Source organism: Balaenoptera physalus (genome assembly GCF_965194825.1).
Source record: "Balaenoptera physalus genome assembly, chromosome: 21".
Lineage (NCBI taxonomy): Eukaryota > Metazoa > Chordata > Mammalia > Artiodactyla > Balaenopteridae > Balaenoptera > Balaenoptera physalus.
In genome coordinates this window covers 18,788,583-18,801,640 of record NC_138902.1, presented here as the reverse complement: position 1 = coordinate 18,801,640, position 13,058 = coordinate 18,788,583, and the positions used below count along the sequence as shown (strand labels likewise).

General features: G+C 39.9%; 1 protein-coding gene across 13 annotated transcripts in view; it reads right to left on the bottom strand.

Moving 5' to 3' along the window:
• Positions 1-13,058, bottom strand: part of FUT10 (fucosyltransferase 10) — a 259,413-nt gene that overhangs the window by 138,613 nt on the left and 107,742 nt on the right. For 4 of the 13 annotated variants that reach the window (XM_082444658.1, XM_082444661.1, XM_082444655.1 and 1 more), the window contains one exon: positions 11,684-13,054. The exons of 8 other annotated variants lie outside the window; for them this stretch is intronic. Coding sequence is in view for 2 of the 5 variants with exons in the window: in XM_082444653.1 (XP_082300779.1) it covers positions 12,971-13,054 (84 nt within the window). In the remaining 3 variants the exon portion in view is untranslated. Of the gene's footprint in view, positions 1-492; positions 7,529-11,683; positions 13,055-13,058 lie in introns of those variants that run through there. One more of the 13 variants, XM_082444657.1, reaches the window with a different exon arrangement.

The following is a 13,058-nucleotide window of genomic DNA, read 5'->3' as shown; positions in this document are numbered from 1 at the left end:
ATAAAGGGCTAAAGAAAATGAGGAAGGGGCCACACAGAAGATCAGCGAGGACCAAGACCTGCGGCAAGAGGTACTTGGTATGTTTGGGGAAGAGCAGGGAGAACAAGGGAAGCGGGGAGGCAAGAGTGGCAGGAGGTGGTGAAAGCAGAGAGATCAAGGACCAGACAGGTTAGGTGTTGACGGCCATGGTAGACTCTTTGGATGCACAAGACAGACATACTCCCATCCTTTATACACAAATGGTCTACCAGGGAAAAGATACGTCTAAGAAACAGTCGTCACAAACATGATAAGCACTATGAAATGAAAATGCAAGTATTAGAGGATCATCGGACGAAGGACACTCATGCACCTAAGGGATTTACAAAAGGCTTCCCAAGTTCTTTAAAGAAAGTATCAGTCAAGCAATAGATGAGTTGGGGTAGCAGGTAGAGCATTCCAGGGAGAGGAAACAGAATGGACCAAGTCTCAGGATAGAGAGAGAGAGAGAGAGAGAGAGAGAGAGAGAGAGAGCACTTGAGGCTAAACAGTGAGTCTGAGGAGGAGAGAGGTGCTGAGGAGGGAGACCACAAAGCGTGACAGGGCTGGATCTTAGGAGCCCTTGTAAAACATGGCAGAGATGTTGGTCTCTATCCTAAGAGCTTCAGGAAGCCACCTTAAGCGTGGAGAAATTTATCAGATGGGAGTTTTAAGAAGGTCACATTGGCAGGTAATTTAGCGTGGCTGAAATACAGAGTGTGGAAGGGAGGTGGCGAGAGATAACACTGGGGAAGTTAGCGGAGGCCAGGTTGTGCAGAAAAAAATACAGAAAGCTCCTTCTGTCCAAAAATTTTTTAAAAAGAAAGAAAAAGAAAAAGGATAGGCAATCTAACACGCACAAAGGAAAATATCAAATGTCTCTCTTGGGAAATATTGCTCTCTTGCCCACTAACTTTATTTTCTTGACCAATGAAGCTGAAAGTTATGTTTCCACCTTGCTCTTAGCTTCACAGTAACTGCCAACGTACGGGTCATTTACACTAGTGCTTCTCACACTCACTTGAATGTGCACTAGGATCCCTGGTGACATTAATAAAATGCAGATTCTTGTTCAGTAGGTCTGGGGCAGGGTCTGAGATGCTGCATTTCTAACATGCTCCCAGGTGATGCTTGGGATGCTGGTCCGTGAACCACACTTTGAACAGCAAGCCATATACAGCTCTAGAGCTAAACAGAAGGTATTTGGGGCTTTCTGAACATATATGTAATAGCAGTGTTAAAAATGCAAAACAAGCAAGCAAACAGAACCAGCAGATTATGCCTCAGTTACTGTGCTGCCGGCTTTCAGAGAACCTGGGTGTGACATGTCTTTCTGTAAAGAGACTTGAGGAGATGTTCAGTGCGTAACTTAACTGGAAGCAGTTCAACTCCAACAATGCTTCTCTAGGAAGCTCAAAACTGGAGTCCTTCTGACTGTGACCCTACACCACAGTGACACCTACTGGTGGATTGGTGGATTACATGTTAAGGCTTTGAGAATAATTTGAGTCAAGTGAGCAAACTTTTTCACACATAGCTTTAACGGAAGTGCAACTTCTGGTTGTGAAAGGACCCTTTAAAATAAAATGTCAGAAATACCTTGATAAAGATTAAGGTCTGCACAGTAGTATGCTGATAAAAGTTCAACAACTGGCTCTCCAGGAAAAAAATACGTGAGTAAATACATATATTATAAATTTTACTCATATAAAGGATATGCAGCACATGATTTATCAATAACAAGAACAGGTTTTGTTGTCAATTCTGAATAGAAATTTATTCTCACAGAATACTTTCTCTTATTTTGCCAAACTCGTATCAGTTGCTAATCCATAACTGCAATTTGACAATGTTTTGACAAAAATAGTCTCTGAAAGAATGCTTATTTAGTATGCAATTTCCCAAAACTCCATTCATGTCATTGATGGCATGAATGTAGTTCTGACATGAACGTTGGTTGGTATTTTTGTTTACGTTAATGAATAAAACAATGAAACAACACAAACATACGTTAGGACATCACTCGTTACTCAATGACATGAGAACGACTTCTTTGTGAAACTGGGCGACAGTTTTGAATACTGGAAGACTACTTCTTCAATTTGGGGACTATTTATAATGTAACAGGTAACGACATGACACAATTTTAAGTTTAATCTGCATTAATAGCACTTCTCCATCATTTTCTTAAGTCTAGTTGATCAACAAAACAATAAATCCAGACCTGACCTGTGGCATTTTCCAGCTTCCATGTTATAAATACTCCCACCAAGACCAGTTTCAAGCTACTGAGGTGGCATCACTGACTGTGAAGTTGGGAAGATGTGCAGGAGCACATAATTCTATAGTATGTCTACCATGCAGGTAAAATAGAAGTAAATAACTTCAAGAGTATAGGTAAAAGAAACCTGTAGTAAAATAATCAAGAAGCAATCAAGTTTTGAGTGTTTTACCTGTGTTTTTAAACAGTTTATTTAATTGTAATATTGTATAATTTAATTTTTAATAGTGACTGTTTTTAACAACCAGCTCACAACATTCCTAAAAATTTGACAGCTGGTTCTCATGAGCCAGTAAGAGCCAGCTCTAGCAACACCACTGGGTCTTTGGGATGGGGAGGTTTGAGGATAACATAGAAAAGGATTCAGGGAGATTGGAGGCTACTCTAGGACTTGAGACCTAAGAAAGGTCTATGCCAGGTCTTGACCAGGTCAAAAAAAAATGGCAAATGAAGTTATGGAAATCACAGTGGAATATAGAACTACTCCTGATGTGGGGAAAGAACTAAGACAAGTTGTTCTACTCAACAGTGGACTTTAGCAGGGACGTGGAAGGGACAAGGCAGGGGGCTGAGGCAACGACAAGGTTGCCAAAAGGGAAAGAAGGGAGAGAGGGCAGACTCCCGGGGCATAATCTCTTCCAGCAAAATGAAGAGGAGGAACTACTCCCTGATTCATTTTATGAAACAGGTATTACTCTGATACCAAACCAGACAAAGTACAAAAGAAAAAACATACAACTACAGCCAATATCCCTCATGAATGTAAACACAAAATCCCTTAATGAAATATTAGTATATAGAATCCATAAATGTATTTTTTAAATTATATGTTATGACCAAGTGGAGTATAATCCAGGGATGCAAGAATAGTTCAATATTTTAAAAAGTCAATGTAATCCACCATACTAGCAGGCTAAAAAATATGACATGATCATATCAATCAATGCAGAAAAAGCATTTGGTAAACTTCAATACCCATTCATGACTTTAAAATTTTTTTTAAATTCGGAAAAATAGGAAATAAGGTGAACTTCCTCAACTTGATAAAGTGCACCTACAAAAAACCTACAGCTAATATTATACTTAATGGTTAAATACTGAATGTTTTCTCCTTGAGATCAGGAACAAACAAGAATATCCACTCTCATAGCTCTTATTCAACATAGTGCTAGAAGTTCTAATCAATGCAATCAGGCATGAAAAGGAAAAAGAAGACATAGAGATCAGAAAGGAAGAGATAAAATTGTCTCTATTTACAGATGACATAATGATTGTCTACACAGAAAATCCCAAGGAACCCAAAATAAATTCTGGGAACTAATAAGTGAGTTCAGCAAGATAAATATACAAAAATCAATTGTATTTCTCTACAGCAGCAGTGAACATATGGACACCAAAAATTAAAAATACGATACCACTTATAAACAATACATAGGGGTAAATATAACAAAACATGTTCCAGACTTATATGCTATAAACCACACAAAACTGAAGAAAGAAATCAAACATCTTAATAAATGGAGAGAAATGCCATATTGATGGATTAGAAGACTGAACACAATAAAAATGTCAATTTTCTCCAAATTGATATACAGTTTTAATGCAATTCCTAGCAAAAATGTCAGCAAGTTTTTAAAAAAATATAGACAAGAATATTCTAAAATTTATATGAAAATGCAAAGGAACTAGAACTAAAACAATTTTGAAAAAGAGGAATAAAGTGGGAAGAATCATTCTACTCATTTCAGGACTTATTATATAGCTACAGTACTAAAGACTGTATGGTACTAGTGGAGGAATAAACACATAGATCAATAAAACAGAATAGAGAATCCAGAAATAAACTCACACAAATATGCCCAACTGGCTTTTGACAAAGGTGCAAAGGAGGAAAGATAGCCTTTTTAACAAATGGCACTGGAGCAACAGGATATCCACAGGCAAAAAAAAAAAAAAAAAAAAAGAACCTCGAGCTAAGTCTTATACCTTATATAAAAATTAACTTAAAATAGATCACAAACTTAAATATCAAATGTAAAACTAAAAAATTTTTAGGAAAAAACAAGAGAAAATCTTTGAGATCTAGGAGCTAGGCAAAGAGTTCTCAGACTTAACACCAAAACATAGATTGTAAAAGGAATTAATTATAATTAAAATTAAAGTCATAAAATGATAAATTCAAAATAAAAAACTTTTGCTTTGCAAAAGATCTTTTTAAAAGGGTGAAAAGACAAGCTACAGAGTGGGAGAAAATGTTTGCAAACTACTGACCCAACAAAGGACTAGTATCTAGAATATATTTTAAAACTCTCAAAACTCAGCAATAAAAAAGGAAGCAATTCAATTAGAATATGGGCTAAAGACACGAAGAGACATTTCATAGAAAAAGATATAGAGGTGGCAAAAGAAGCCCATGAAAAGATGTTCAGCCCATGAAAAGATTATTACCTATTAGGGGAATGCAAATTAAGACCACCATGAGATATCGCTACACCCCTATCAAGATGGTGAAAATTAAAAACAGTGAGAACGCTAGATGCAGAAAAACTGGATCACTCATATGTATTTGATGGGAATGTTACAGCCACTCTGAAAAACAGTTTGCCAATTTCTTTAAAAACTAAATATGCAATTACCATATGACCCAAAAATTGCACTTCTGGGCATTTATCCCAGGGAAATAAAAACTTATTTTCACACAAAAACCTATATCAAACTTAATTTTAAAATATTGAATTGCCTTCTCGAGAGTTACACAGACGTATAAAAGCAGACACAGGACAAGATCTCTGTCCAGTCCTCTGCCTGGTCACCACCTCTCTGTTCATTATATCTGGAATGGCATGTTAAGTTTTGTCTTCATCTGATGGATAATGGATGCTTGCAATTCTGTGATGAAAAGGATTCTAAGGCCTTGGAATTCCAAGGTTGGCAGGAAAAGTTTTCACAGTTAATTAGTGTTGTCTGCCATGAATATAACCAGTAAGAATGGCAATATACAAGCTTAATATTTGCCAGTTGTAAATTGAAATATGTTGCCTCACCAATCATAGAATACTAAAACCAGAATAGGTATTAGCAATTACCAAGTAGATAACTCTTTTATTTTACTGATGTGGAAACCAAAGAAGTAAAATAAGAGAGAGCCAGACCCCAAGTTTATTATCTGACCTCTCCATTTTACCAAGCCCAGCCTGCTTCCAGTAGTAACTGACTAGATATTTCAAGTCCATGAGTTTTCTCTTTGTGTGGAAGGGATTTTACTTCTGTGGTTATTTCTCACAAACAGCTTCTTGATGCTGGAATTGTCCTAGGAAAAAGGGGAAAGCACTCTAGAAAAGAAAATATCCAACTCCAAAAATCTGAAACAGAATCTCTTTCATATTCATCATCTTGCTAGCCAGGCTAAAGTTCTCAGAGACTATCTGGCCTTACTTTAAGAAGTACAAGTGTTCTTCTCTCATATTTTGGGAAGTGGAGAGATGTAAAAATGTGATGCTGGTACCTTCAAGCCCTTTGCCTATGAAAATCATCACTGCATCGTGCTGGGAATTTACAGAGGTCTTTTCAGGCTTCCAGAAATAGCAGGTTCCATCTTCCCTGTTAGTTCCTTTGCCCTGCTAATATCAAAGAGATCACTAAACTAAACTCCATGAATAAATGGAATCAAGTTAAGATTTTCAGATTTTGACTTTCATGTTTTAAAAGAGGGAAAGAAGACAGCTACTTAAACCCTTTGCCCCTGAGAACAAGCTGTGCTAAGAGATCTGAACTCATGACTGGCTGCTTTGAGTCTCACGTGCCTTGAGACTTACAGAAACTCTGTCTGAAGCCTCGCTACAACCTCCCCAAGTAACTACGTAGTGACAGTTAATGAATATGCAAGAATTTGAGGATCAGGCTGGGGTGAGCAGGCCTGACATTTGATCTTTTGAGTGAAACTCATGATAACAGCTCTCAGTGTGCCTTCTGAAAGCCTCCCATGGCCCTTACTGCTGCCAGCCTCCCACCTTATCTGCAGGCACCAAAAGCTTCAAATTACAGCAGCTAATCGGATGAAAGCAGAAATGCATCCTTCTAATGGAGGGAGAGGTTAATGCCCTGACCTTTTTCCTTCACTGGCAGAGGCAAAACAAAAACACAGATGAAGGTTGTGAAGCAGAAAAGCAGATGAGCTCTGCTTCAGAGCCCCCAGAGTGGACGTTCCAGCTAAAATCTAAGATGTTTTAGAGACTACAGACACACATCAGAAGGACAGAAAACAACCCAAGATAGCAGTTACCAAATTATCCCCGAGACAATATGCAAATCCCTTGCTCAGTAAAAGTGATCAGTAGAATTTACTTCCATACATAGGTAAGTTACTTTGCACCTAAAATTCATTTCATTTATGGCCTGGTTTTATGATATTTTTATATCTTTGACACCCTATATGGGCCCCAGGAATAAACAGAGCTGAAAAATAAGAAGCATCGAAATAAAGATTTAATGTGAAATGTGAAATTGTCTAATGCAATTGGGACTCATAATTTAGCCCAAAGAGTATCTTTTTCTTGAGTATTCTGTTGCACCAACAGATTTCTTCTGGACTAATATAGTTTGTATTAAAAACATATTTGCCATTGATTCAGGAAAGAAGACTCTTCTGACATCAACCTATTTTATCGAAAGAGGTGCAGTTAAAAATGTATGTGGAGTAATTTCATCTTTTTATTCAATTACTCTGGAGAGCAATGTTACCATAGGGTGATTGAGACACTAAAATTCAAAGAAACTTGAGAGTGAGATAAATTGGATTTATATCATTTGAAAGATAAGTCTGAGATCAAGGTTCTGGGTGATTTTCTTCTGACAATCACCATGTGTGGTATATTTTAATGTGTTTTTATACTCCACTTTTGAGGGATGAAATATGTGAGTGCCTGAAGGAAGTGTCATCCTGATGGCAGGGGGAACAGTGGGGAGTGAAAAGAGGAAAGATGATAGTAATCAGGCAATTACAGAACTTGGTATTTAATACATTTTTAAATAATAGCCTACCACTCAGTGCGAGGGAAAGAAAAAGAGAAAACTCTGTGAGAGGCACTCAAAATGCCTAATAGTGAGCTAAATGTCTTCTCTGGAGTACTCACCTTATTGTTTTGGATAAACTTCTAGATCAATAGAGGCCCATCATGTTCTGCCATCTGAGAGTTTGGTTCACAGTGTCAAACCAACAAACCCATCTCTCTTAATCACCAATTAAAAGCGGAGCCTTGGATTATACACTGCACAAATGACCAACATGGAACAGACCTAACATTCAAATGACATAAAGAATATACCAATTCCATGACCAAAAAAGTGCCGCTTGTCTGTTTTATTTTGTCAGCTAAGGGATCTCTAAGTACGTGCTTTGGAACAATTCTGTTTCTTTAAAAAGTATATTGCAGAATGGTCATGAACTTGGATCTATACCTGGACTCAGCTATTTACTTGCTGTAAATTTGGATAAGTTACTTGACACACTGAATCTGTTTTCCCATCTGCAAAAATCAGAGTAATACTACTTTCACTTTACAAAGTTGTTTTGGGACTCGAATCACATGACAGCCACAGGTAAAAATGTTTGGAACACAGTAGATTTATATCGAGCTATAGCGAATGCAAAGACATGAATGAACCCCTAGGACAAGATAATCTAGTAGATGAGCTACAACTTGGGAATATCCTAAGGCAACATATAGACACACATTATATAAACACAGAGAATATAGACAGCCCACATGAATGTTACAGTTACTCGAAGCAAGCAAAGGTCATCTTGAGGGAGCTTAGTCAGAGAAAACTTCCAAGAGATTTTAGCCCCTGGTAGGGGAGTATGATCTCTCCATAAAGTCTGAAACCACAGTACATCGTTGGCATTTCAAGCGCGTATATATTTCCAAAGGACTTCTTGAATGCTTTACCCAACTTTCTGACACTTAGCAATACAACCTATTCTTCAACAAACATGTATCAAAAGCCAGCTGATTTCCAGGTGTTCCTTCTCCTGGGCCTGTCACCAACTGTACAGAAACAAGAGAACCCATCCAGGCTTTTCCACCCCCTGAGGAAAACAAGGAGCCCCACCTTGATCTCGGCAATCAGCACTCTGAACTGGCACTCAGCTTCCTCTTTTAAACGTGGTAAAGAAAAATGTGTACGCTATTTGGCTGCATTTTCTCTGATTGGTTATTGTCTTCTCTTTTAGTATACGCTTGATTCTCCAAATATGGCTTCTTTCTATATATTATATCTACATGTTTACCACCGGCAGTAAGGCTTGGCAGATTAATTATCCAAATTAATTACCTAGGCTTGGCTTTAATTTCTATTTTAAAGGATAATGTCTTGAATTAGAAGTACCAGCACATGAAAATACTGCCTAGGTTTATGGCGAATTTTAAACAGAAAATGTTTTAAATTCAAACGTATTTGTAGATGTCCATATTTTACTTAACTCACTCATGAACAAGTTTTCAATTAAGGTCGAACATGCTACTTATAAATCATTAACTTGGATAATATAAGTGTGTATAGGTAGGATTCAAATTCATAAATGAGATTCATTCACTCATCGATTTTGCTGGGCACTAGGGATATATACAAAAACAGAAACAAAAAACACCATCTGACCTTCAAGATACTTAGTCTGCAGTAGACAAACATGTAAACAGATCATTAAAGTGGCTATATAGTAAGTCCTTTTAGAGACATTGCAGGATCGGTTTTTCCCATCTCCCTTTTCTCCTCCTGATCTCAGGTGCACACCAGACAAGGATGACAGGAGGGAACAGGAGACAGATGGTATTTTAGCAGGACAATCTACAGGACACGCCTATGGGATTGCAGACGCTACATCGTCCAGAATATCGGGGAAGCCTCCTTCCCTCCCCCTGGGGTGGCATCCAGCAGAGGGCTTAGCAGTGAGAGGAGACTCACCTGCAGAGAGAAGCAGACCCTGAGTGGGCAACAAAAAGTAAACGTGCTAAGTCTCAGACCAGCTGAGACAGACCAGAGAAGGAGAAGTTAATGAACTGTGGTAGGAGAGGCTCCCAAAGCCTACCTCCTCATTGAAACTCTTAAATGAGCTAGAAGGTAGACCCAAGAGTCAAAAACCCTTCAATGTGTTCCTCCTCGTTCCTGTGGGTATGGGGCTGTGCACACAGGTAAGTAACGCACACATGAGCTCACCCTGTCAACTGTCAAGACTATTTGGGGAATGGGTTGTCCTGTTTCCTCCTTCTCTACACTGGAGTATAATCTTGGTGATTACAAAGGAGAAATATACAATGTGTAATGAAGGAAAAGAAGAGAAAATAATAATAGTCTTTGAGGGTACTAGGGAAGGCTTCACTGAGGAAATCATTTGAGCTGAGTCTTGAAGCATAAATAGGGATTCATCAAACTGATATTCCGAGCAGAGGAAATAAAAGTGTATACAAAGATGCAGAGGTCTGAAGAAAGCATGGCGTGTTCAGGCAACATACAGTTAATTTGGTACAGCAGAGCACAGGGGCATGCTAATAAACAGGGAAGATGTAAGAGGTGAGCTTAGAAAGTCAGGGAAGGGCTGTTTCAGAAGAGTCTTTATCCCAGAGGGAATGTGTGGCTATTAAAGGATATTAAGCTAGGGAGTGTCTCATTTACAAGAGGAAGGTTTTTGTTGACAGAAAGGTCCCAAAGTGTGCAGACTACAAAGTCGACACCATGTAAATAAACTGGGGAAAGGCTATGCAAAGGTCATTGAGCTGTGAGGTGGAAGGATGTGGGGCGTGACCTTGGAAGAGACCCACAGCGCTCCTGAACTTGGTGGGACTAGATTGTGGTTGGTGAGGTCCTACACAAAACGGTGGCAGAAGGAAGGGACTGATGTGAATATGTTAAAAGAGTAGATTGCTAAATGGGATGGGTTAACATGGAGAGAGAAGGCAAGGAAGGAACAGAGAGGATGCCCGGTTGTGTAGTTTTGGAGATTTGACAGACCCATCTATGGGGAAAGATCTCGATTTCCATCTCGTTAAGGTCAAGGGGCCTGGGTTGAATCTAACTCAAGTGTCCCAGTGGGTAGTTGAACATACACTTTGATCATGATTAGAAGCGTGGCTTTGAGGAGAAAAAATGTTTGGTGTCAGAAGACAGATCAGTGATTGTCTAGGGCCAGGAATGGGGGAGTACTGACTAGAAAGGGGAACAAGGGGTCTTACTGGGGTGATGTACATGTTCTACATCTTGACCGTGGTGGAGTATACACAGCTGTATACATCTGAAAAAAACTTATTGAACTTGAAATGGGTACACTGTAGTTTATGTGATTATAATGCAGTAAAAGTTCATTTTTTAAGAGGTTTTGTCTTAAGTATACGAATGATAGTTGAAAATGCGAAGTGGACAAGATAGATGAGAAAAGTTATAGAGTGAAATAAGAAGAGGATGGAGGCGAAAACTGTATCGCAGGGGTAGGAGAGGAAAACTCGCAAAATCACCAGCTAGTTTTTAGTGTTTAGCCGTGAAACAGAATAGTACCATCTTACAGCTCTTTGCGGGGGACTTCCCTGGTGGCCTGGTGGCTAAGACTCCACGTTCCCAATGCAGGGAGCCCGAGTTCGATACCTGGTCAGGGAACTAGATCCCGCATGCCGCAACTGAAGATCGTACACGAAGCAACAAAGATCCCGCGTGCCACAACTAAGACCTGGTACAGCCAAATAAATATTTAAAAAAAAAATAAAAAAGCTCTTTGGGGGCTTATACGTCATCTAGTTCTACTTCATTTTACATATGAAGGAACTGGGATTCGTACTGAGGTAAAATGCTTTGCTCAAGGTCACAAAGGTAGTTAATAGCAAAGGCAACACTAGTTCCAAGCCAGGACCCCTGAGCCTGGGATGGCTCTGTCCTGGACTACTTCATCAGTGGGACTCAAATGTAAAAGGACACCCTACACCACAAAAAAGGGGTCCCACTGGTGTCCCACTGGAGTCGAGCCATATATTTCCTCCTCTTAGTTACTGCTTTCTTGTGCAGGGCTCATCAAAGAGCCACGTGACCCTAAGAGCTTGCAGAAAGCTTTAGAAGACAAACTCACCTTCCACTATCTGAGGTTTTGGAAGTGAAAGGAATACGGTTAGATCTAGACGTGCACCACCATGACTGAAAACAGAGGAGACATTTTTTTCATCACACAGATATCTACCTACAAAGCAGGGGTTTTGGTTTTGTTTCGTTTTCCTGGGATGACACATCTCTGGACATTGCACAGGCACTTTCTGACAAATCAAATAAACGAACATGTCACGAGTCAGTGAAAATTAAGAAAGAGGAGGTGTAGAGAAGGTATTGAACAATTTATCAAGCCAAACACAACCTTTCCATTTTTATTTTCTTTTATGTTTCTTACAAAAATGAACTCACATAAGTGTACTTTTGTTTATAATAAGAAAAGAGACCAAGTGTTGACTTCCTTGGTGAGTATTGAACAGATGGAGCCAGAAGCATCGAGGGGAGAGGAAATAGAGACAAATATCGTTGTCATGGTTTCTTTGAGATGCAGTAAACGAAGGGACCCAAATGGACAATGAAAGCCCCCATTGGGTAAAACCACGTCACTCCTTTCTTTTTAGGTAATTGCCAAGCTCACTTGGAAGGTCTGAAGTCCATGGGAGATGAGAAAACAGCAATGCTGTCACTCACCCCTGGCTATTCTCAAATTATATTTACCCTGGAACCATCCTATCCTCCCATATAACAGACATCAAACAATTAATGACTACCTCAGATTAATCTGTTATCCCAGTGGGCAGTGCCCTGCAGAAATATGTGACACATGTAAACACAAGACATGAGGGAAGCTGGGCACTGCCCAAAACCAAGTTGTCTGTTTCATTGGGAAGCAGCAAGCACATATGCAAAGAACAGTATTGTGAAAGATCTGTAAATCCTGGTGACACATTCAAGGTCCCTGTCTTGGTGTCACTTTCCAGTCCTCTCCAAATTAACCCAAATCCACCTCCACTGTATTCCAGGTAATATGCAGATCGGACGAGAGCTTGATATACCTGTATTGCCCAATCATGTCCCCATAATTTGTTTATGGGGGTGTTGGAAAAGGAGGGAATGGGAGTAGAGAGGGACCCCTTCTCAACAGCTTTTCTGAGGGCCAAATCGAAGTCCAGCGCAATGAAGACTGTCTCTAGGTGATGGAGAACAGGCGAACGTCGGAAACATTCAAATGTTTGGCTGAACTCACGTGTTTTGTCTGGAGGTTCTGATCAGGTTGATACAAGGTCTTTTCCAAGGTCAGCGCAGAGGCTGCCAGCGCTGAGATCAGACTGTTTCAACCCCGAGCTCTACAGCAGTCCCCGTCCTGTGCCTGCCAAAACAGATTCTCCCCAGTCCACACAAGATCAGGGGCTGTTTTCTCCTTGTTCTCCATGCCCTGCGTGAATGACCCTCTAGTTTGTTACAGGCTGGTGCAACGTGAGCAGAGGTCCTGTGTTGAGGGGAGGAATGTGGCTGTGTTTAGGAAACACCGGTTCTGGGGTGATGGGCGGTGACACGCCGGGCACCCGAGCCAGCTGCACACAGAAGGAGGAAGGGGGGTTCACCTTGGCTCGGCTGCATGTCCTCAGAAGCCAAGAAGAGCAATTTTTAGGCTGTTGAAATGTATCTCTCTCGTGAGTCTGTCCCCAAAGCCCAAAGCCTGCAACATCTCATTTCCTGTTTGGGGATTTCCTGA